The sequence below is a fragment of the Periplaneta americana genome, chromosome 8 (assembly GCF_040183065.1).
Source record: "Periplaneta americana isolate PAMFEO1 chromosome 8, P.americana_PAMFEO1_priV1, whole genome shotgun sequence".
Lineage (NCBI taxonomy): Eukaryota > Metazoa > Arthropoda > Insecta > Blattodea > Blattidae > Periplaneta > Periplaneta americana.
Window position 1 is genome coordinate 61084046 of NC_091124.1, and position 26669 is coordinate 61110714.

At 35.3% G+C, this 26669-nt stretch overlaps 1 protein-coding gene across 3 annotated transcripts; it reads right to left on the reverse strand.

The window, feature by feature from the left end:
- Positions 1-1506: 1506 nt before the first annotated feature.
- LOC138704741 (N-alpha-acetyltransferase 80-like) lies at positions 1507-21100 on the reverse strand. 3 transcript variants are annotated; one of them, XM_069832912.1, is made up of 5 exons: positions 20403-21100; positions 15455-18549; positions 15108-15238; positions 13714-13789; positions 1507-10786 (listed from the first exon to the last, which is right to left on the reverse strand). In XM_069832912.1, exons 3-5 carry the CDS (start codon positions 15220-15222, stop codon positions 10480-10482), a joined length of 498 nt encoding a protein of 165 aa, XP_069689013.1. In that variant the 5' UTR covers positions 15223-15238; positions 15455-18549; positions 20403-21100; the 3' UTR covers positions 1507-10479. The 3 variants fall into 3 exon arrangements, with proteins under 3 accessions (XP_069689013.1, XP_069689014.1, XP_069689012.1); XM_069832913.1 differs by lacking the exon at positions 15455-18549 and having other exon boundaries at positions 20823-21100; XM_069832911.1 differs by lacking the exon at positions 15455-18549 and having other exon boundaries at positions 20403-21097.
- Positions 21101-26669: the final 5569 nt, after the last annotated feature.

Sequence of the window (26669 nt, forward strand, 5' to 3'; positions counted from 1 at the left end):
TCAGCAGCAAATGCTGCGCGTCTGGAGGTATTCGGCAAGTGGGATGGAGCTAGAGTGTCAACGCAAGTGCAGTCCCAAATTAAAGATTTTCCTCTAGACCATAGAATTAAGGTAAGACCATCGGGTCATTTACCATCTGCGCGACTAATACCTGGTGGTTCCAAAAGAGACGGGATGCCACAAGAAGGCAGAAATCTTTTAATGATATCATTGAGTGATGTATGTCTGGGAATGCGACCCTTGCTCCTCGCACAGCTGAGTGCATGATGGCCGTAAATATCAGCAATTCCTCCACAAATACATTGGTGTGGCTGGCAGAGTTTACAACCACGGCGTAAAGCCATTGCAATTTTAAAGGATGTGCTATCTATTAGAGTGCCGATGTGAGATGGTGGTAGCATGCGCGCGATTTAAGAAGATGGCAAGAACCGAGAGAATAATAATAATAATCACATTTTCTCTCTCTCTCTCTCTCTCTCTCTATATATATATATATATATATATATATATATATATATATATATATATATATACACACATATATATATATATATACACTGTCACGAAGCTTGAGTTTTGAGGGTACCGTAAACTGGGGTTACTTTGAACACAGAGGTAACTTTGAACATTTTTCAGAAAATCATATTTAGGTTTCTACATGCTGCATTTGTTATAGATGGAGGTAAATTATCATAAAAATCATTCCTATACCAAATTTACCTCCATCTAACAAGTGTAACATCTAGAAACCTAAATATGATTTTCTGAAAAAATGTTCAATGTTTCCTGTGTGTTCAAAGTAACCCCAGTTTACGGTACTAGAAACAATAGACTGTGCCGGTACTATTTTGCATTGTCTGTGATGAGGCGATAATAGTGATCCTAGTGATTAGCCACTATCTATGGATGCATATTTCCTACGTATTGAGCTTCGTGACTGTATATACTGGACTGTGATATTATAGATGATAAAAATAGTGTTGTTTCAGTAACTGTGTAGTAATTTCCAAGGGGGCACTACACATTACTTTAAAATGGTATTTGCACATATCAAAGGGATAAAAAAAAATCAACCAGAAATTCGATTCTACAGGTTTATCTTAAAGGATGTAAATTGTGTTTTTCTTAACATATGAAGTTAATTACACATATAACAGATTTATCAGCCTTATAGGCTTTGAACAAATACCATTCTATCAAATTTCTGTGTCACTGGGATGCTCTGCACAGGCAGATGTGCTCGCAAGTCGTTTTTCGCTGATGGTGACACGTTGGGCAATTGTAGAGCCTTCATTAGCAGTCTCGAAACACACACATACGCAACGTGAAGTTGTGTAGTGGGAGATACACATTGGCCAGAGAGACACAAGAATCAAAATTACTGAGCAGACTTAAACTTCCATGTTTGAGGGAACCCTGTTGCAAAAGAATGGAAAACACTATAATACACAACCAAACACCAGTTCAGTTCACCAGGAATTATATATAATAATAAATACAATTGCAACAATTTCAAGTTCATATTTATTAAAGTCGTAATATAAAATTAATAACATTAGTAAAAGATATTACACAGTCAAGTAAATTTACTCAAAGATAAAGGTATGATCTTGCATTGGCAGATATCCTCATGTGTAAAGTAACAAAAATTAAACAGTTTGATTTGAATAGCCTAACAGTTCACAGCTCTATAAATTTGTACAATGAGAACCAGTGGCGGCTCCTGCATATTTCTTAAGAGGAGGAAAGAAGTTAACAGCACGAAATGACACCTTCTTGAATGAAACATGCTACAAATTAGCCTACATGCATACATGTAAGACCAGGTAGTGTTCTGTATAGCAGTAATCTGTTCTTGTAAACTGAGTTTCCTAAATTGTCCAAAATATATGTTTTCACTTCCATTCATTGTTGAATAATTGCGCAAATTAACAATTACAAGGAAATTCACAACCTCGTAGGATTTTTCGAGCACACTACAGCATCACACATGTTGGAAGAGACTAGCTACTAACTTGTAACAGGAACCGTTTTACGGAAATGGAAATGGGCAATAATCTGAGGAAAGCGAGAACATTGCACCCACCCACGTGGTCTGTGTTGCCACATGTACATTTTACAAGTTCAGTATCACATGCTTTTGAAGAATGTCAGTTCTTGTAAAGTCATACTGTCATTATTGTTCAAAGCTGCCGGTGACCGATTAATTTTTTATTTTAAAAATAATGTAGGCTAGTTTGGAGTACCTACTTTCAGTTTCAAATATATTTGTACAAAACTGACAGCTTGGGTGTTGCCCTGTCTAGTAAACAATGAATAGAAGTGAATTTCAGAGGCCAACTACGTAGAACTACTTCCTCTTTGTTTTACATAAACCCGACTTTAACTTTCAAATATCCACGAAAGTTTCAAACCATGAATAGTAGCCTATATAAAGTGCAATGAATAATATTTTTGATTTATAACTAAAAAAAAGTTTACATGGTGTCTTTCATAGCATTGCATTAAAACTGTTTTTGTTGTCTCTCCTCCTAGATGTGTTATAGTCCGGTTGAATGCAACATCGTTAGGTGGCAGCGGTAGCGAGCTTGCTGCACCACCAGTCAGTTTCTATTTCCCGCCCATGACTGATTCAGAGGAGGATCTCCTCCCTCTCCATTCATTTACTTGCTTTAAAACTCTGCTTCTTTCTCTGGCCACTAGTGCGCTGTTGTCTATGTGTGTTAACTGCAGTAGAGGAGGAATGGAGTGCCTTTCCTCTACACAGACAATCTCGCATCTTTCTCACAGTTTTCTACAGCACATGAGCACGCGTCGTTTAAAACTCGATCAACCGAGTTTTTCCTATAGCTGTGAACTTAAAAATTATAGAATCTTCCTCGAATTTCAAGGCACATATTTTATTTGGTATTTACTTTCAAAAGAAGAAAATGTGAGGAGGACGTTCCTCCCTTCCCTCCCCCGAGGAACCGCCACTGATGAGAACTCTACAAACTCGAGTTCATATGAAGACACTTTTTATCACAGTCACATGTAACTCCACCTCCCTCACGTATAGTCACCTTCCTAGCACTACTGGTACTGGGGTGAGGGACCTTTGTGGGGAAAATGCCCACTGTGTGCTCCCCACTCCTCAGAAATATTGAATTTGCTATTTGTTTCGGAATAAATCCAATCCACTAATTATTGTTTGATTTAGTTCAAAACTTTTCCTCAGCAATTATTTCACAGCTTATCACAGAACTTAAACAACAATGCTCATGCTTCTGTAATAAATATCCATTAAATGTTATCTTCATCTTTTTTAATTTTGTTTTGCGTCTAAGTGGTAAAACAAATGGAAAATGTATCACGTATTAATCCGCAGTTGTATTTAATAATAGAAATATTTGTCTTAACTAGCAATAATCTACTTTCATAACAATTTAAATAGTGTGGGACATAACAAAAAAGGTTTCCCATTCTCATTAAGTTTTGATCAGTCAACTACTTCCCAAGTAGTGAGACGCTTATGTTTGAATATCTTTCAGCGTTTAAAAAAAATACGCCCAACTGCATTTACTGATATCTACAGAAGTTGTGCAAGACCATAATAATCCCTCTGAAGGATGACAAAATTTTCGGGAAAAAAAAATAAAAAAGAGAAAACAATTCAGAGGTAAAAAGTCACTCATTTAGTTCTCCAGGTGGAGATTACCACTTTCCGATTGTTAATTCAGAAAATGGAGCACAATATATACCAACCACTCCTCACTGGGACTTTATTTTTGCTTCAAAAAAGAAATATAATCAAAAGTGCCTGAAAGTGCTAGAACTCAAAACTCCAATAAAATGATTATATAACACTTACATACTGATAGCAAGCAAATTATGAGGATGATAGGAATTGGTTATATCTTCCAGGTAAAGATTTGGTACAAATTATTCAGAGAGAACAAAAGTCTTCGAAACATAATTTCACATCAATATTATTGTGTTAATGAAATGAAAATACGAAATGACCTGAAAAATGTCAAAGCATGGGCAGAATATCCATCGTATTGCTTACATTCATTTGATACAGAATGATATGTCATGTCCAGCATTAAATGTGATATATAGTTGCAAGACCTGCAATGCTTTGCAGTTACAATTACTATATTTCAAAGATATTTATGTAGTTTGTGCACGTAGATGTCATCCAGTAATAAAAATGAAGTTTATTTGAAACTTATCACATATTGGACCTTATTCTATCTACATCACAGGATGCTTTCAGCCATGAACTGCAGTTGTGAAACAAAAAAAATATGTTTAGGAAAACTAAAAAAATTACTGCAGCCAGAATGGGGACAATATTAAATATCACGATTATATCATAATGTCAATGTTCGATTATGAGAACACTTATGTATCGACAGCTAATTATGAGGGGTTAAGTCAAATTAGTAATGTACTAATGATGAAACACACACTTCATGATGTACGAAGTAACTTAATTAAGACAATCAGGAAGATCCCTCTTCCAGAATATACTTTAAAATTAAGAAAACAGAAGTTCAGAATATACTTTAAAATTAAGGGAACAGAAGTTACGACATTCAAAGACAAACAATCAATCAGATACAAATTCAACCACCATGCATAAGTCTGTGATTCAACTTGAAAAAACTCTATCTGAATTATGTAGGCATAACAGACGAACTTCAAAAACAGCCCAAAAAGAAAACAGATATAAAACAATGTTCTCCATATATACACGTACCAGTACATCTATGAATTCAACTTCAAAAAACATATATCTGAATTATATGGATTCCAAAAATTATGTGGAAAATATCACACAAGTTTTAAAAACAGTAAAAAAATACTGATTTCTTTAAAAAGTATGAGGGTTAGAACTTTAATAGTGGCAACCCTGCTGTAGAGATGCCACATAACGAAACCAGATATTATCACTTATACCACACGTTAGTTACATACCTACCTTACATCAGAGCACATGGACTCCTCCTCCCCATTTCATGCACTTGCGCAATGACGAGAAGAATAATCTCGTGTTAGCTGGAAATCTACTGTAGCGTTGTCACGAAGTTCTAGAAACAGGAGCAGCAGAGTTGGATAAAAAGACGGAATGCACCACAGGTCATACAGCATGAATCATCAAGGCCTTTTAGAGGCTTGTAGGCAATCTGCATTGCTTCACAGAACAGTTAAAAGATGGGTAAAAGCCTTCAATGAAGAATGTCAAAATGTAACAGACACGTCTCAGCCAGGTGATCCTGAAGTCAGTGAAAAAGAGGTGTTTTCTGTTTCTGCATTATGGTGATGGATCGGGGCCATACAGTTCGGTAGTTACCCTGAGAGAGAAGATCAGTGTATATGACTTTCACATTCTGAAGGAACACCTGGGCATGAGAAAAACTGCATCTCAATGGGTCCTGCATGCTTTGACAGAATGGCTGCGAAACGACACTGCTTATACCCACTTGGAGCTATGAGCGCAAAGGAGAGGCATTCTTACACAGCATCATCATGGGCCAGGACTTACGAGTAAAAAAAATGAAATGCCAATTGAACGAGTGGCATCATTACAGGACACCACGAAAATCAAACGTTGGTCAAACTCCTACCAACTGAAAGTTAATGATGACTCTCGTGTATGACTATGATGGTGTGATCTTAATGTATACCTTACCCCAACAATGTACTATCAATGTGGAGTACTACAATTCATTTTTGAAACACAACCTGCGACCAGTGTTGAGAGAAAAGCAGCGACACTTTCTGCAGACCCCACCTATCATCTTCCAGAACAATGCTCGGGTGCATAAATCCCAAGCTGTGGCTCATGTATTTGATCAATGGGGCTGGGAAGTGCTGTACCATCCACCATTCTCCCCAGATTTAAGGCCCTGTGATTTCGACTTGATTCGTAAAATGAGTGAACCACTTCATGTCATTCACTTAAGAACTGTTCCAGAGATTCATCAGGCAATAGACTGCTCCATTCGAACTATCAACAGAACAGGTATTGCTAACAGCATCCTACGACTTCCAAATCACTGGCAATGGGTTGTAGACAACACTAATGACTACATCGAAGGACTGTAAAACTTTGAAACGGATATCTATTTGGTATCTGTTGCAAATAAACAGTTGCCATTATTAAAGTTAAAACCTTTGTAAAACATGGAAAATGTACAAAAAAAAAAAATTATAAAGTCGATTCAACCAGCAGAAAATTATTCATAACATCAGTAAAGGAACGTATCTGGCTAGGTGTTTTTACTTACTTACAAATGACTTTTAAGGAACTCAGGATTCATTGCCACCCTCACATAAGCCAGCTATCGGTCCCTATCCTAAGTAAGATTAATCCAGTCTCTACAGTCATATCCCACCTCCTTTAAATCCATTTTTATATTATCCTTCCATATACGTCTCGCTCTCCCCAAAGGTCCTTTTTTCCTCAGGTCTTCCAACTAACACTCTATACGCATTTCTTGATTCACTCATATATGCTACATTCCGTGTCCATCTCAATGTTCCTAATTATGTTAAGTGAAGAATACAATGAGTGCAGTTCTGCACTGTGTAAATTTCTCCATTCTCCTGTAACTTCATCCCTTTAAGTTCCAAATATTTTTCTAAGCTCCTTATTCTCGAACACCCTTAACCTCTGTTCCTTTCTCAAAGTGAGAATCCAAGTTTCACAACCATACAGAACAAACGGTACTGTAACTGTTTTATAAATTCTAACTTTCAAATTTTTTGAGAGAAAACTGGATGACAAAAGCTTCTCAACAGAATAATACCAAGCATTTTCCATATTTATTCCTCTCGAGTGTCATTTATATATTTTGTTACTGTTGCTCCAAGATATTTGAATTTTTCCATGTTGGCTAAGTGTGATACAATAAATAAATAAGTAAATAAATAAATTTAAGCCAACACTACATGCTGACTGTAAAAAAAGGTCTGTATAGTAACTTCAAAAGATGTGAAATGTGGTGTAAACAAACAGATTTCAGAGAGAAAAGTGAAAACCTTTTAAAAATGCACACTTTTGTCAAAAAATTGCATGCAGTAATTATAATTTATATAAACAATTTTATAGTATGAGATTAAATTTAGTAACAGTACTCATTTTCACATATTATAGTAAGTTTATGTACTGAAAACAAATTATGGAGACATGTACAGAATTAAAAAATAAATTATTATCAAGTATAACCATATGGTGCACAACTAGCTGAAATGCTGCATCATTTGCTTTCCAATCAGTAATCCACATTCATATTCTAGTAAACTCAAGTAGAATATGAAGTGAACAAAGACATTGCGACAGTTTTTCCGAGATACTCCAGTTTCCTCTGCTGCCACCATTCTACAATTTCTCCAGGTACTGTCATCCATAAAGTGAAACAGACGAGAAAATTCATACTATCCACAGATTTGAGATCAAGAGAAAACGAAACAGTCCACGAGAGTTATTTATGAACTTAGAAAACTGAATACAGAAATAAGCCACACACATGTTATTTATCACATGTGGCGCACAACTTATGAAAGGAATAACGTAAATGTAACATTAATAAAGTTCCTTATTTAGCCTAGCTTGAATTTTCTAGTACAGACCACAGCAGAAGAAAAGCGAGGGATTGCTCTTATATAGGCAAAGGCAGGAGAGAGAGGGATAGAAAGAACATCATGATTTAGCTCTCAATTATAACGCCCTTCTCTATTTTTGTAAAATAGTAAAGGAATTGTGCAACTTATAACTTGACAACAACGTACTAATATAAAAATGAACAGAGTGATGATAACAGAAGATTTTATTTTTTTTTTGCTTAGAATTATTTAAGAATGATTTATGAATTACCAGATTGGCAATAATGTACTAATAGAAAAATTAAGACAGTAATAAGACTTTTATTCGGTTATTTACGACACTGTATGAAGTATTGGGCTATTTAAAATCAATGAAATTGGTAATAACGAGATGATATTTAGCAAGGTGAATCTGAAAATTCGCCTAGGATTGCCTGACATTCCTCGGAGGGAAAAAAACACCTAGGTAATCAGCCAAGTGGGAATGGAGCCAAGCCGAGCACAAATCCAGATCAGCACGATAACGTGCTACCACATGGGCTATGGCGGTGTCTGGTAAAATAAGTAATCAACCGCTTTCTTCACCAAAAATGTCTCACGTGTAATACACTACACCTTTTCCAAATATATTTCGTTAAGTATAATTTGTATACCAGATTAGATAATTATATTTTGGAGAACATTACCTGAATTTCAGTTTAGTCTATTTCATTTGAGAAAACATATTTTATATTTAAGTTTAGTCAATTGTACTTCAGTTTACTCATTTGTAAGCCAGAATGTTTAAATTAAATTTCAGAAATCGTCATTTGTATTGATCAAGATACCCACCACAATTATATTTTTAAAGCTATACTGATCTTGAAAATAGCGAATTGTGGGCTCATATTGTCTGAAATGCAATTTACTCTTTCTGAAATACAAATGATTTCTGAAGTCAAATTTACTCCTGAAATACAAATAATGCTTTCTGAAATTTAATTCACTAATCAGAAATACATATGACATTTTCTGGAGTTAAATTAACTATTATGAAATACAAAGGACGATTTCTGAAATTTAATTAACTAATTCGAAATACAAATACATTTTCTGAAGTTAAACTAACTATTCTTAAATACAAATGACGATTTCTGAAATTTAATTAATTAATTCGAAATACAAATGGCACTTTCTGAAGTTAAATTACGAAGTATATGAGGAAGTTCAATGTCTTTCTACGGAAGGATCTACACTGCGTGCTGACATCATAATAATTGACCGAGATAAAAAAACTGGTCTCATTCTTGGCCCCACTGTAAGGTTCGAAATTAATGAAGATCAACCAAAGCAGGTACATGAAGAGAAATGAGCTATTTACCTTCCATGCTGTGATGATCTCAGTCATAAATATAATATTCAAGATTGGAATGTCATTGGACTTATATTTGGTGCGCGAGGAACAATTCCCAAATTTACATTGGAGATCCTCAGAAAATTAAAGGTTCCTGATAAGATTCTTCAGACAATTGCATCAACCATTTTAAAATCTTCACTGAACATCATCAATCACCATCTCTATTCATCTTTGCAATATTCAATGTATATTATTTATTTTCAATAAATTTTTATTGTTTTGATAGCCACCATTCTTGTCGCAGAATATTCTTTTTTAAAATTTCATTATTAAAAATTTTAAAATTTCATTATGCATTTTTCTAACATTAATTTACATTTTCTTTTTAAGATCTCCCAGCTAGGTCCAATGGACCCGTCGACCAACAGCAGGTATGGTCCTCCAGACATTCTGGGGGGTTGTGTGTGACTGAAGTAGCCACCAAAACGTTAAAATATGGTGTTCACTTAAATCGGCTACAACTTGCCATTTAACTCAAACCAAGAAATGGATTCGGAACACTCAAAATCTGTGCTTCAGTGGCTAGTAATGATACTATCTTTGAAAAATATTGGAGTGCAAGAGGTCAAATGACTTTACTGTCAAACGCCTGGCATTAGAAAACAACAACAACATTTTCTTTTTTGTTCATTTGAATTGATTAGGATGCCGATATTTTAAATCCAAGATTTGGACAATTATCATTTCGATGATACTCTCTCTAAATACAAATTATACTTTATTAAATTTAATTAACTAATTCGAAACACAAATGATACTTTCCGAAATATAACTGACCAATTCTGAAATACATCTGGAAAAAAAAAGGATGAGCTACAATGTGCTTAAAACACGTGAAGGGGTCTGAACATAATATTCCATTTTGTGATGTCTTAATTAAATGTCATAAGTGTCAATAAAACATGAAAAAATATACAGAACATAATGCTAAAACATACTGAACAGACAACTACTTTTCTTTTTTTTTTTTTTTAACTAATGGTGGGTACTTGACTTACATCATTCACCCATATGAAGCCAGTTACGTAGATCAATTTACTGACAGAGTCATTGCTCAGGGTGCGCACTAGAGGCTAGTCTACACTACACTCGCGATGAGCTGATTATGGAGATTTGTTGGGATGCCACAGAGGAACCGGAGGTCGGTTTCCGGAGAAAATCCCAGTGTTACCTGGCCCACGGGCTTGCCCAACACAAATTATAAATCGGGGATACACCAGGGAACAGCAGACTATTAAGAGCCGTTTAAGGGCAATGTCTTACAATCCGCAAGGAAGAATGTTAGGATGACTGAATAAAAGATAAATGGTGGTGTTTCGAAGTGTTGGAATGGACAATAATATTCAAACGATGATCATGATGACGACGACGATGACAATCTCTTAAGGTACTGGTACAGGAAAGATAGCTTTCTGCCATTTCAGTTCAATCCAATTTAAATTTTGGAAATTTACATTGAAAGTAATTTGAGCAAATTTATTATTAATGAACTATAAATCTTTCTTCATATATACTTTTGTTGAACGAGACACTACAGCAGCTGTATTAGCTGGAGATGGAGGAAGAGGTGGGGGAGGAGGAGACATTGTGACTGTACTGACAGAGGACGCCAGTGGCAAACGTACTTCCTTAGAATCATTTGTTTTATTTATTTTATTTAATGACTCGAGTTCAGCATTCAATTTCCTTGCTACGGGACCGCCATAGATCTGCACAGGTTCACATTCCGTGTAGCCAAGTTTGCGATAAAACTCCTGTTTATCTATTGTAGACAGGTAGGCGGTCTGTATGCCTCGACTGAAAAAAATAATTATAAAATGTAACAAGATACCGAAATCGTAAGCCATTTATGTTAAATTAGAATTTTCTAGAGAGAAGCAAGACAAAAACATGAGAAGTTTTGAATATTAAGGACCATTTATACAGACTTAACATAAAAGTGAAAGCAACATTATGGTTTCAACTAGAGGTAGAGGGTACAGGGGCAGAGAAAGTCTGACGGCCTTATCTCCACCAGGTTAAATAAATAAATACTAATACTAAATTTATATGGGCGTCATTTACACAAGTTTAACATGGAGCAGAATTTCAGTGCACATTAAACAAATCAGGTATCAAAGAGAATATGCCATGTATAATAACGAGTAGGCAAGTGATTGAGGATTATGTATCAGAACCAGAACAACTGACTGTAAATAGGAGCAAAGGAGTAAAAAGATAAAACTGATTAACAAGAATGTAAATTAACAGTAGGGCTTACAATTAAATTTGGTCTACGATGGAAGTAATGATGAGTGTAAATAATGTCAACAAATAGATGATAAAAATGAAGGATAGAAAGCGATAAGGGTAATCTTATTAACCATAAAAGAAATAAGGGTATAACTAATTAGGAAAGGTTCGTATTGTGAAAAGGTGAATGTAAATAATGTAATGGAAGCAAATACACAAAAATGTGAGGGTCACCATTACAGAATGTATTTGTTGTTGACAATAAAAAAAATATATCATATAACACCAAAATTGCATCCCAATAACAATGAAGGAGATTACTGCTCTTTAGAGCATTACAAGAGAATATATTATTAACTTTATGTCTGAAAGTGTTGCATTGCTGATTTTTCGTTATATTATTATACAGAGTGTCCCACTTATCTTACTCACATAAAATACATTTTTCCTTAGGTGCCAAATGAAAAATTCTTTCAAAAAGTTATTTAAATACAATAGGGTATTAATACTATGGGTATATCTTTCTTCTGACCTTGTTCATTAAGGAGATATGAGTACATAATGACTTCATTTTTTAAATGATACCATGTACTTTTATTCAATGAATCACTTAAACTCTTTTATGCTCGACCGTGCCGAAATGTAGTAATTATACACCTGGTAGCAGTCCTTTAATGCATGTCATTAAAGTACACCTACTCATTAAAGTACAGGTGTTCAGCCAATGACAAGTCAGCTTACAGGTGTTCAGCCAATGACAAGTCAGCTTTGTACCGTTATAAAACCGCAAGTATCGATTATTCTCGGATATGCAATCGAAAGAGAATTAGCGAAAAGTCACGGAGGCTGGAAATCCAATACTGTCGCAGAAGGTTATGTTCTGTTACTATAATAATTAGCGTTAATTGTAAATAATATTCAAATAAATTCAATTTGTCATCTCGTTTTTCAATGTCTAATTTAATTTCAATATTATATCAAAGTTAATATTTAGTTTACTCTGTAGGTTCTTATACAAGGTCAATGTGGACATCTGTTCCTCAGAAAAAATCAATACTTTCGCGTCTCCGCACATCTCACAATTTACGAGGTATTGCTCAAGGTCAGTTAGATACAAATAAAATGAATAATTTCAAGTTAGAAATATGGTCGAGCATAAAAAGTCGTATGAAACTCGCGCTCATTTCATAAACATCCATACTCGCTTCTTAATTACTATCATTATAGGCTCGTTGCATAATGTACTATTTTAATTTGGTTATTTAATCGCGCTTGAAATGAATTTAGAAATCTTCTCACCATTTGTGAGCTGCCATAAGAGACAAAGAGTACTTAACCATATAAATGTTTACAAGTTCATTGAACCATTGATTTTGTTTTGACAATGAAACTCCTACAAGTACAGAGCTGCAAATACATTTTTAGATTAGTGGAAATATACTAGCATCGGTGGAATTGATGATATCGAGATGATATTTGACAAGCTGAGACCGAGGATTCGCCATAGATTACCTGACATTCGCCTTATGGTTGGGGAAAACCTCAGAAAAAACCCAACCAGGTAATTAGCTCAAGTGGGACTCGAACCCATGCCCGAGTGCAACTCCGAATTGGCAGGCAAGTGCCTTAGCCAACTGAGCTCTTAAGCCAATGGCTCTTAACTTCTTCAAGGCCTATTCATAAATGTATCACAAATGTACCAATCTAATAAACAAAACATTGAGGGGTGTAAAGGAATGTAGAACTCATAGTGTAGGTACCAGTATGTACTTACTAGTTCAATGTGAAATGGCACTTTGATACTCCTATTAAAACAGAACATTTATATGTTCTGCTCAAAGTGATGACCATTCGAATTAATGTATAATTACAATCTTTGGATGAATGACGCCCTATATCGTTCTAGTGTTGTCTACTGAATGGTTGTATACACATCACGTTGATTTATGTCCTCTGGTGGTGTTGGAATATTTCACTAGGGCGTCATTCATCCAAAGATAGTAGGTAAGTTGTTTATCAATATATTATCACAGTCTAGTAGATACAATCACGAAGCTCAATATGTAATAAATATGCATCCGTAGATAGTTTCTAACCACTAGGATCGCTACTATCGCCTCATTACAGACAATGCGAAATAGTACCTGCACAGTCTATTGTTCCTAGCAACCTCATCAACTCAAGTTTCGTGACTGTATATACTAGACTGTGATATTATGATCTACACAGCGTGATAGTATTTTGGTGAAGTAAGTTCGAGGATTCCATAAGGAATTACCTGACATTCGTCTTACAGCTGGGAAAAGAGGGAAGAGGGGCAGCCCAAGCAGGATACAAACTCTCGCCCAACTTAGTAATGTTGCTGAATCATGAAAGGAGAGGATTCCCTTCAATGAAACACGCTCCTCAAATGTAAGAGGCACTCTTAAATTCAAAAGTGACAAGTTAAGGAACTACAAGCATCAGAACAATTCAGTTGTATCTTCTGTTACCTTCTGACATAATCTTCTGTGCGTGCCATGATGAATTTCCCAAGTCCCTTTCCTCTGTAATCAGGATGAATCACCACTGAAAGTAAAAGCACAATCTGGTCAAAATTTCTTTCATCCTTGAATCTATTACATTTCATGAATTTAACTCTATCACTTTCCAGAATTTCAATTGATAAGAATAAATATTGAATAAATCAGAATGTTCATTCTAATCACCGTGTAGGCATGCATTACAAATATTCTATGATTATCAATAAGACATTGCCATTAAAAAATAAATTATTATTATTATTATTATTATTATTATTATTCCCAAGGGAAAAAATGGAACTCTCTGCATCAAAATTCACAGTTAATTCCCGATTTACCACGAAAATCGTCTGTAGCTGCATTTAGATTGGCAACAGGCCATGATTGTTTGGCCAAACACCTGCATAGAATTAGAATATATCAGTCCCCTAACTGTAAATTGTGCAACTCAAACCAAGAAATGGATTCGGAACACCTCAAAATCTGTGCTTCAGTGGCTGGTCATGATAATATCTTTGAAAAATATTGGAGTGCAAGAGGTCAAATGACTTTATTGTCAAACGCCTGGCATTAGAAAACAACAACAACATTATTATTACCACAGCGACCATCACCAGCAGCAGCACTAGTACAACTATTAACTTTATTATCACTTATTTTGTGTTACTGAGACTGAAAGATGTTTCTGTCACTATATAAAATGTTCTTTTGTCTTTTTTACAATTATTTCCTTCTAATAAAATAAGAAAAGGGATGGAAAAAAATTTGGAAACTAGTCACTAATGCTGCATTATATTCTTTCTTTCAAGAGTTTTATAATGCTCTTCTTCAAATATGGGTAAAACTGGCCCAACACATAAGAACTGTGTCAAGTATGAAATAATATTACTTGACTGCATGAAGTACAAGTAACAACTGTTGTCTTTGTCTTAGAATATATTTCCTCATGTTTCTCATGGAACTGTGAACTAAATTCAGGTACAGTGCTTGCAATAAAAAATCAAACACCGTTTCTAGATGCCAATCGTCTACCTGTAATGTGACAAAATAGTATTGAGCATTTATGAAGAGATTTTTTAATTAGTTTATATATTACGATGTTTTATCCACTGTGATGGTTATCTAGCTTCTGAGTGAAATGAATGAAGGTCATAATGTCAGCAAAATGAGTCCAAGGTCCAGCACTAAAAGTTACCCAGCATTTCCTATTAATGGATTAAGGGAAAACCCAGGAAAATACCTCAACCAGGTAACTTGTCCCAACCAGAATTTGAACTCAGGTCAGAACTCACGGTTAGACATGCTAACCATTAGCCTACTCCACAGCATTTTGATGAAAAAATTAATATTTTCTCTTTGCAAACCTGATTCTATGAAACATCCTGATGGAATACTTGGAATTGGCGATATTTTACTATGGCCCAGGACTTCGTGTGACAGGACCAGTACAAGACAAGTAGGTAATTCATCACGAGACATCTCCAGCGTTCTCAACCTAAAAAGAAATTATTTTATAGGTTATTACAATCCTTTAAAATTCACACAGAAGTACAAAATAAAGCTTAAAGCAGAGAGCAGAAGGATTAATTTTGTTGAAGTTTTTTCCATGAATTCTTATGAATTATGACATAACACTCTACAGTAGGATTAGAGACAAATGACAGCTGGATGGGGAATTCATCCCACTATCTTTTAACTACTTGCTGCCTACCTTCACCAACTCTGCACCCAATCAAGCTCTTTCTTCTCCATTTCTCATACAGAGTGGTGTGGTTAAAAGCAGTAATCCATGACTCACATTTCAGGTGCCATCTGTTCAGATGCTTCTCAGAGAATATCTCCACATCAGCAACTCTTTTGTGAATGATCTATATATGGTTCTTACGTGAGAAATGTCTTTCTTTGGCAAATGACAGAATCCACTGATCACATACCGTAGCATAGGGAAAGAAATATTTCCTGCAATCCATCTGCCACTTCTGGCTGACCTTAGTAAAACAACTAACAAATCAGTGATAGACTTGCTTGGCTTTTTGAGGACCGGAATCAGGACGGATCTTTGCACTTACACTTGCTTTGGCCCATTGTGCGCCCTATATATAGTGAGGATCACGTAAGTGTAGTTCCTAAAAATCTAATTTGGCCATCTGTTCAGTGTTGCCAACTAATACCAGATATCACCAAAGAGGGGTAAAATCACAATGCTACGTACTGAAATAATAATAATAATAATAATAATAATAATAATAATAATAATACAGTATTAACAATAACAATGTCTTGCTTATTTACCACATCTCATTTTTATGTTCCGAGTTGTTTCCTAAATGGTTCAATAATTTATGATATAATATATTTTCCACCTAGACTTCTCGCATATTATGTTGGTAATTAGGATTAGTATAATCTAATATTAAAATCTATTTTGTCTGGCAACATGAAATTCATTGCTTTGACTAAACAGTTTACAATTCATGAGACCTAATCTAAAATATATTTACTTGTTTGCATTTTCATCAGTTTCCTTTACTGCAAACCGAAATTGTTGCTGTCAACATAACAGAAAATAATTGCCAGTTGTAGTATTTGTCAGTACCCGAAATTCGAAACGAAGTTGGTAAAAGAAAATTCAACCTGAGAGCTAGAAAATCACCATAATCCACTAGTATATGTAGTAATAGGGGAAGAATGGTTAGGTTTCACTTTTAGGGTATTAAGTAAGGTGATCAGCACTATATACGATGATTGTCCAAGTTCAAGAAGTGACCTGGGTGGCATTCGTGAATCCAATAATTATAGGTGAGCCATCCTGTCTCAGCCCTGATAGAACCAAGTCTTATCCTCAGACAAGTGCCTGATGAGCTCCAGGGGCCGGATTCCCTAGCCCTTCCTGCATCAGAAACAGAAGACTTCACCCCAGACTATTTTAATTATTATTACCGACAATAGATGAAATGAGGGGAAGGTGGAGAGTGTTGCTGGAAGGAGAGAGGGAAATGAGAGTACCGCGAGGAAAAAACCCTGCAATGTCTACTTTGTCCCCCACAAATTCCATCACGATCTTACTAGATCGAACCCAGGCCACCTGGATAAAAGACCAGCCACAGATGTGGCAATAAGTGATGGGACTTCTGAAAGAAAAATTAAAAGGCGTCAAACTCTGTTTGTATCCTCGTTATATTGCCTTTTTCTAACAATTGACAAATGCACCTGAATCCTGACTGATTCCATATTTCTGTAAACATTTGTCTTTTTAATACTGGGTCATGAGTCTAGGCTGGTTCCATAGCACAACATTGGTAACTATCTGTCAAGACTATCCACGGTAAAAAAAGTGTTAAAAATTGCTTTACTAACCTAATTTACTCAAGAAAGTGTTGAAATCATCCTCCTTCGTCTAGTATGTATAAATTTCTGATACTGGCTTTAGAAATTCTCCTTCACTCATTACAGTTAATGCCATGAAACAGAGGCTATTTTCTGCCAAGTATTTTTCAATTCGTCTAAGTTAGGCCTATGTGGATGTGTTTCGTATATTCTTTCCTTATGAGTGTCTCAGAGATAACAGTCACAAGTATAAGGTCAGGAGATCGTGGAGACCATACATTATTAGTAATCACCCTGCTTCAAACAAATCATGAACTGTCTGTAAAAAAATATTGGTGACATGCACTGATGCACAATCCTGCAGAAAGCCGAAATTACGCTCCTTTCGTATAACTGGAAGTGTTACCTTATAGACAACGAACTCAACTGTACATGTAAGAGCATTTACTGAAGGAAAGTTTGGGACATAGCATTTTGGCTAGAAAATTCTCCTAAAAAACCTCTTAAGTGGCTTTCTCAATAAACAGGAATCTCCTATGGTTCAGTTCAGAAAGCAACCAAACTACTAAAACCCTATAATGTTACAATGATACAGTGATCACATTTTTAGGTGCAAGTTTTGCAGAAGAATTTTGGGCCATGTTTATGATGGAGAGATAGACCCATTCCTTTTTCACTCTTCAGAGAAAGCCTAATTCAACCTGCGTAGATATATTAATTTTTAAAACAACCGATTTTGGAGTATAGAAGAGCCAGACTCCTGCATGAAGTACTCATTCACAAGCAGAAAATCGATGTTTGGTGGCAATGAACTAAGTTAATACCAATCTCTGTTAGCAGATAATAAACGCTAATAGGTACATTACATTAAAAAAAGACTCCATTAATAGATAAAAAGCAAACCCAAATTCCAGATCAAATTCAGCAAGTACACCACTTATCATTCAAGAAAAATAACTGTTATTTTTTCAAAATATTAACGAAACAGCCTCTCCATTTACTAATAATGAACCAAGGGGAGGGGGGGAAGGAAGGCAACATTACATGAAATATCAATATAAACAATGCAATCTCTCACTTAAACATTTTTCCACTATACACATAGGCATGCTAGTTTTTCCATTCAGGCAGCCTAGGTTCAATCCCGTATCTAATTGTGCTGGAAACTGTAGTGAACAAAAAAGACAATGCAGAGGGTTTTTTCTCTAGGTAGTCCTGTTTCCCTCTTTCATTCCACCAAACTCTTCACCTTCCCCTCATTTCATTTTATGAGCCTGGGGTTCCAGATCCTATGGTTTAACAGGCACTCGTTTGGAGATATAACCTTGCTCTGTCAGAGCTGTGGCAGGATGGAGTGCCTGTTGACATCAGATTCACGAATGGCACCCAGTTTATGTCATACTTGGACAGTCACTGCATATATAGGGCGCACAATGGACTTGTAAGTACCTAGCTGCATAGATTCTTCATGAGTCCATCCTGGAAAAGGCAAGTCAAAGTCAATGTTGATATGTCAGCGAGGGATTCTTGCCTGGCCTTCAAGATATGAATTCTGTTTTCTCCAATCTACTTCTTCCATCAAACTTTTAATCATAGATATGGATCATTCCTGACAGTAATCTATTTTTTTTCTGATGCTCGTCCAGTTCTTCAAGAGACAATGTGAAGTTCTCTGCATCTTTTAAATATTTCCTGCATAGTATAAACATTGATACCTGGTACTCCTCCAACATTGCACATATTTCGTCCATATTTCACCTAAAGATATTGCTCTTATAGCTTCGTAAGGCTTGAGAGCACTGTACATCGCAAAATTCAGTTTTAAACTGACTGTTTTAAACATTTTCAATTCCACCACTCAATAAACATGGATAAAATCATTAGCAAGCCATAAGCTTTAATACCGGAATGAGAGGGTCATTCATAAATAATCCTTCAACAAAGGAAATCCCTCAAGAAGGAGAAGAAAATGCACTCTCTTTCTCTCTCCCTCTCAAAAAAAAAAGCAGAAACGGTAAAATAATGTTTACATATGAGCATTATATGGATCGGGTCATATTGATATTTCATGAACTTTTGCTTTTCTTTTTTCCTTTAAAAAACTGCTCCAATGCAGTTTTTCTTAATATGGATAATATTTAGTTAGCAGATAGAGAAAAACTTCTACTGTAAAAAAAATTAGTGAGGGGCCCAAAAGCTTTCATGCAATGAATTTTATGGCCTCATAAACACCTCAAAGTACTACAGTGCATCAACCACAAAACTTACTGAAAGCCAGGCACAAAACAGTTAGCAGTTGATATTTTTATTTTTGCAACTTGTCTAGTTTCGAACTTAGGGTTCTGTGCAAAGTTAGGGCCTATTGTGTCAGAATACTCATAATAAATTAAAGGTCCAGGAGCAAAAACACGTTTAAACAGGCTGCAGAAAAGACAGTTTCTTCCAGTGTAAGCATTTCCTTAATAACTTATACTTATAATGTGGAACAAAGCGAGTTTTTCCTCTGTATGATTATGGGAGCTTAAAGCTCTCAATTTTAATTGCCAGATTCATTAAAAATATGAAAATGACTAAATTTGGAATAAACGTGTTTTTCCCTGAATCCTTCAAATAATAACTTACTGGACGGCTAAATTGTGATGGGATTTTAAAAAAAATCTACGAAATTAATGTAGAAGTATAGGTCATTCGTTATTTCGTGAAACCAAATGCTTGTGTGTGCTGTAGCTCATACCGGTTAGTAAGAACCGTATGGTGGGGTAAGCGAGCTAGCTAGGCTACCTACAACTGGAAGTGTAATGAGGGAGGGAAGCTTCCCAGTTCACTTCTTTCTACGAGCATGTAGGTTTCACGAAATAGGTACCGAATGGCTTATACAAGTAATACCGGTAGTAACAAGTCGAACGTGGAGGTGTCCTAGTCATCTCCATTCAAGAATATGGGTAACACATAACATTAAACAAATCCGTACTACATATTTGTATTAAAAGTTGTTATTTAGGTAATAATCTCACACCATAATATCAATCTCCCACAATTTCACCTGAGCTCGGTAGTCCCTTGCGCCGCTTCTTCCACTATTAAGAACTATGAACATAACAATGCAACTCATCTCGCGTCGCAACATAGAATAATAGCCTATAAAATGTTTCATGGTTATAAGCAAAAGAAAATTGTGCCTCCTTTGGTGTAGCTTTTCTAGAAAAATAAAAGCTGAGACCATAAATATTGAAAGAAACAGTCATACTGATCAATAGTTCAACAAGTTACAACGCACCAGTAAACACACTAATTGTATAACACACATTACCATTCAAATTGGAACTTCATACCTTGCAGTTTTATTTCTGGGCCATTCCATATTTATTAAGTCACAACACTGATCCATTAATTCCGGATAATTATGTATTTCAACTACTTCCATTTCCTAATCACTTTTAGGCTATGGTAATTCCTAAATTTCATTCAACATTACGAAGAGTATTTTCCGCAATCTTTACATAAAGATTGATCATAATTTACATTGTGCATGATATTAGAGAGTAGAATAAGTTTTCCAAACTAATATTATTTTATTTGTCTATGATATTAAATTTATCCTTACAGAAGCAGAATGTCAACATGAGGGCCTATGTTTCAACAGTGCAAAAATTGGTGTTCTAATAGTAATTAAGTTAGTAATTAGTAAAATTAAACTACTGAACAAAAATGAGGATAATAACTACTTAAAATAGCAGATAAATTAAGTTTACGTTGCAATTATGCCAAGAGCATGTTATGCATAACCTCAAACTTCACCGCACAAAATCATGGTTCAGCGCTGCTGCCAACTGAGTAAATAAAGAAGTCGGTAAGCAGCAATAAAAAATCGCTAAATAACTTTTATCAGTGGAGAAAATTTTATTCCTGTCTCTAACGGCACCTTAAAGTCACAAAATTGTATTTTAACAGTACAAAAGTGTAATTAATTTTGTCGCTGAAAAAGTATTAAAAATTGTCAGAGAGGGCTAAAACTAGCAACAAATTGCTTACGTTGGCGACATTGTCACGTTCATCATTTTCAAGCAGTGTGGCCAAACACTCAACTTCCCATATTTAAGAATTAAATTACCCGAATAGGTGGTGGTAGTCCCCCCCCCCCCCCCCAATAATTTGCCAAACTTAATGAATTCGATAAGTCCGGGAAGTTAACATCGCGGCTGCTCTTAAAAAGAAGGTAGTGTGCATACAAGCCACATTTCATTCTTGACGCAGACTGTCTCAGTCATAAGTAATCATATTTTTCTGCAGATCTTACCTTGTGCAACAAGTGCTTACTATTTAAGAAATAGAAGCGAAAATCCTTGGAAGAAAAGAGCTTATAATAATAAATGATATTGTGCTACCAATATACCTCGCAGTGATTCCAAGAATAAGTTGCCTCTTTCTGTTACAATGACTGCATTAAAGAGAAAATGCGTTCCACATTTGCATTATGAGAGAGAGGGGGGGGGAGGGGGGAGAGGGAGTGTGTGTGTTTTCAGAGTGGCACGTAATGTTTTTGAAAGTCGAAGTTTGGGTCCACTTGTGATGTGCCTGAGATTAATGAAATCACCACCTTTGTATAGATTCACAAATATCTTAAGGTTACTGAATTGATCTAAACACTTTATCATTTATACACATCCCTATCCAGGAGAAATTTGATAGAAGGTTTTACCATGTACCATTCAAGTGCCTTACTACGAGATATCCACAGTAAGCATGAAAACTCTTTCATTGGCACCATCCATTTTTCCAGATTTCTATGCAACTGTCATAGCTACAGTATTTATTTCTGCACAGAATTTGTCACTTTGCATCAAGCCACTCCTTATGCTTTTCTTCTAGAAGGTTCTTAACTTCAATGACGTAAAGTTGTTGTTCTTATGCTCAGTGAGCATGTCCTGAATAAAGGACTTTCTGAATCTCTATGTAAAAGATTAAGATGAGCAAATGCTGGGTAACTTTCGGTGTTGGACCCAGACTCATTTCACCAGCATCATCACCTGCACCTCATTCAGATGCTAAATAATCTGAGATGTTGATAAAGCATAATAAAATAACCTACTTAAAAAAAAAAAAAAAAAAAAAAAAAAGACTTTAGGAACTTCATGAGAGCATTCACTTTGTTGTCAATGATGATAAACAATCAATGGCCTGTACAAAACAAAGAACTCGAACATTTTGCCGAATTTTAAAACTCCGCCTGGATAGATATTGTAACCCTGAAAATATTCCTGCTCAAACTATTACTTCACCTATCAAAAATGGGAAGTTTCCTAGTACCCGGTACTCGTTACATAAGCTGTTAAGTCAGCCATTGTTGTATAATCAAAAAGATGTATATTTTCCCTGGACCAAAAATATATTACAAACTGACTAGAATCCCATCTAGTAACAAACTATTAAAATTCTTTTCAGACAGGAGCCACTGTCTAAACATAAAAACGACCTATGTAACGAGTACCGGGTACTAGGAAACTACCCAAAAATGCAGCATTGTGGAAATAATTCTCTTCTGCTTCTTCAAACTCTTTCATGTCCATCAGTGCTTACAGAGGGAAGAGGGATTCATGTGTGAAGGGGACACAGCTCCAATAATTTCCCCAAGCTCTATGATCACGCGCAAAAACACAATCTTTTGGTGTGATGTCTTCCGAGGAACCTGAATCCATTTGTAGGTCTAGCCAATATCAATCCATGTGCTCTTAATCTTCTGTTTTTTCTGAAGTCAGGCATGCATGTATGTTACCAAATCATTGGGCTATAGGCACCGTGCAAGCTCTTCTGGTGGCGATTGTTGTTACTAACTGCAGTACAGCAGCGATAGAGTTGTGCTTGAAGTGTATGAATATACAATAACGTCTCAGCTTGAACGATTAGAAATACGAATGATCCTAAAAAGAGGAAAGGTAACGCAAATTGCTGTGTTCTTGGATGCAGTAATGCTTATAGGAACACACTAACCGATATTGTTTTTATTCATTCCCAAAACAGAAAACTGAAGTGGAATGACGCTAATTTTATTGTGGATCCAAGCAGTACGCAGATGCAAGTAAATAGCGCTACACTGCTTGTAATTATAGTATTATTATATAATAATGTAAAAAATAGAATGTATATATTATATTATGTTTACAAATAACCATTAAGTTATCAACGACAGGAATTTGAGTTTCAATGCTGTATGTGCTATTATATTTAAAAGTAAAAACTTAAGTTAGTACACAATTGCAGAGTTCTTTACATATATATTATGTATAATATTAGCAACAATAAATAATAATATATTTATTTTTAAATGTATTCATATCGATATTTAATTCTTGATTTCAAGTGCTGATGGTTCAGCTTGGGAACCAACAATCTCAATAAGAACTTGCAGTATTATTGGGAAACGAGATCAGAACACACCCAAAACTAGCATACTGTTCCCAGTATTTTTCCAAATGATTAAGCTTACAATAAAAAGGCTACCTCCTCTGAACTAGCTCCGGAAAGGTACGAAAGAGACGCAAAAAGAAGAAGAAAAGATGAAAATTTAAGTATTATGGAAGGTGAATGCTCAAGAAGTGTTATTTCGAAAAATGAAGTTAGTCATACAGGCAGAATTAAATGAAACCATTCTTAGTGATTTTGTTCTTTTTCTTTCACTATTATTGAATTGTGTGAATTGTCTACTCAAGTGTCTATTCCATTACATGCCGAACTGAAGTCACATAAGAAATGTTATGACAAGAGTTCAGGAACAAATAATATGTTTAATGAAATGCAAGGTTTCCTAGGTTATTCTTCAATAAGGGATGAGACAGAAATACCAGATGTAATGGGAGTGACATTTATGATTTTGAATATTGCTGCCAATTGAAACACTATCATACAGTATGATTATTAAAGAAAATCCTCTACTCATATTTCTAATTAAAATGAAAACTGGATTGTCGTATTCTGCTATGAGTTCGAAGTTCATCATATAACTATAATAATAATAATAATAATAATAATAATAATAATAATAATAATAATAATAATAATAATAATAATAATAATGTATTTTTACCACCACTTTAATGTTGTTGACATCCACAATGGTTACCGCAATTTTGGGTTTTTGCCTAGCAGAGAAAGTATTCAGGAAACAGTGCCCGCAATATTGAAAAGAAAGAAGACTACCCAAAATGCAGAATGACAATTAATTGTACTTAAGTTAAAGTGGAACAGCCACCCAACATGGATCAAATGGTGGCCTTCAAATCTAAATGCTACTGTGGCAGACACATTCATAACAACTGATTGCGGATTATTGACTCTATTAGAAGGTGGTGATGAAGTCAGGTTTTCCCGGAAGAAAAACAAACCTCTCCGATAAAGGGATCATTGTTGTTACGCCACCGTATCTGCATTATGGAAAATTAACAGCTGAAGAAGTCGAAACTACTTACAGCATTGTCAGTGTTCGAATTCATGTCGAAAGGTGCATTCAGCAAATTAAAATATATAACATTTTACATAAACTATTAATTGAACTGCTTCCTATGTTGTTGTTGTTCAGTCAACTGTCCGAAGATAAGTCTGAACCTCACAAGTGATACCAACAAGGCACCACTTATGAGGCAACTAGACCAGAATATCATAGGGTAGGGTGGTCAGTTAATTTTCCCCTCCAATGCATATATCGCTGACTAGTTACATATTACACTAGTCAGACTTCAGATGCATACAAACAAAATTGTTTTTCCTCTGACACATTGTCAAGTGAGATGTACTGCCCGATAATAGATGTATATGTCAGCCAGAACCTCAATCAGAGGCAATATGTTGTTGATATTGTTCATATGTGTTGTGTTATAGCGAATTTGCAGTCGCCCATTATTCAGGAAGTGTAATTAAGACTACTTTTAGAATTAAATCACATTAAAATTCGTAATTTATAGCGACATTATACACATATAAATTATGACATCAAATATAAGTATATCGCCACCGGAGTGGCTCAGTCGATTAAGGTGCTTGCCTGCCGGTCTGAAGTTGCGTTCGGGTGCGGGTTCGATTCCCTCTTGGGCTGATTACCTGGTTGGGGGTTTTCAGAGGTTTTCCCCAACCGTAATGTGAATACAAGGTAATCTATGGCGAATCCTCGGCCTCATCCCGCCAAATATCATCTCGCTATCACCAATCTCATCGACGCTAAATAACCTAGTAGTTGATACAGCGTCGTTAAATAACCAACTAAAATATAAAATATAAGTATATCAATGTTTTCGTAATATGAATGTTCTCCATCATTCAATGGTCTGAAATCTGATTTAAATATCAAACAACTACACTGATATGACAGGAACTCTGTAGTTACATTTTTAAACCCTTCTAGCAGTGCTGAACTTTCCACTGAGTCTATTAAATAACTAACTAAATAAATAAAGACTGGAGATTGCTGGGTTTGCAGTGAAAGAACACTATGAATGACTGAACCCATTGTTACTAATATTACAACAGATTTTTATCGGCAGATAGCTGCATGTAATTTCTATATAACACATGACTAGCGAATGACTGCAATCCTGTAGTTAATTAGAAATTGAGACACTGCGCGGCGCCACCAGTACGATTTCCAGACCCATGCACGGTGCCTATAATCATAGCGAACAGGTTACATTTCTCTAAGAACTGTCAGTTCCATATACTTAATTGCATTCCCTAGGAAATGTGAATACCATATGCCTGTCTTTATTTTGATTTGTACATCTTACACGACCTGAACATGGTCTTCTATTATATTTCTGTCTCTCTTTAAACCGTTTTATTGCATCATGGACTGTCTTTTTGGCATATTCATTACATGGTAACACTACGTCCATTATCATTTAAAGCTACAGCTTAGCTCGAGCCACACCTCTGGACCATACTGTTTAGAAGGTAAGATGTGACTAACCTATTTACATCGAAACTTACATAACAGAACATAAACAAGAAATAACCTTGATACTTGTAAAACATAAAATGATAGTCTGCAAGAAAGACTTTCAATACATAAACGGAATATTGGGTAACAATAACTTGTTTATACTTCTCCATGGATGGCAATAAAATACATTTCATGTTTTCATTAAAAAAAAAAAAAAGAGAGAGAGAGAGAGAGAGAAGGGTTCCGGGATTTGGCACAGATGCATTATAGGGGCCAATCTCCTTATTGGTTGAATGGTATGAATGCTATTATTGATATGTATTGTTGTTATAATCGACATAAAATATGTTGCCAACTTCTAAATTAACAGTCAGTTTTATATTGTTGACTTGTAGCCTACTTCAAAATGGAAATAATGGCAGTAATAGTAAAATATATTTTCCCTGGACCAAAAATATAATACAAAGTAACTAAAATCACATCAGTAGTAACAAACTGTTTAAATTTTATTTAATTTTTTAATTTGGTAGCATTTAATGCTTATTAAATATCGAATGCTAAAAACGCTAATCGAACCATTACTTCCGCTAACCTTTTCTTGCATATAATGTGTGATGGGTGGCCCTTATAATGCATCTGTTCCGAATAAATTATAGATGACAATGAAAAGAAA

Coding starts and splice junctions, on each gene's coding strand:
- LOC138704741 (XM_069832911.1), bottom strand. CDS start 20,494: ATGGAAGTAGTTGAAATACATAATTATCCGGAATTAATGGATCAGTGT. Junction 15,239..20,402: donor CCCAGAAATAAAACTGCAAG/GTATGAAGTTCC, acceptor ATTTCTTTTTAG/GTTGAGAACGCTGGAGATGT. Junction 10,787..13,713: donor ACAGAAGATTATGTCAGAAG/GTAACAGAAGAT, acceptor TATTTTTTTCAG/TCGAGGCATACAGACCGCCT.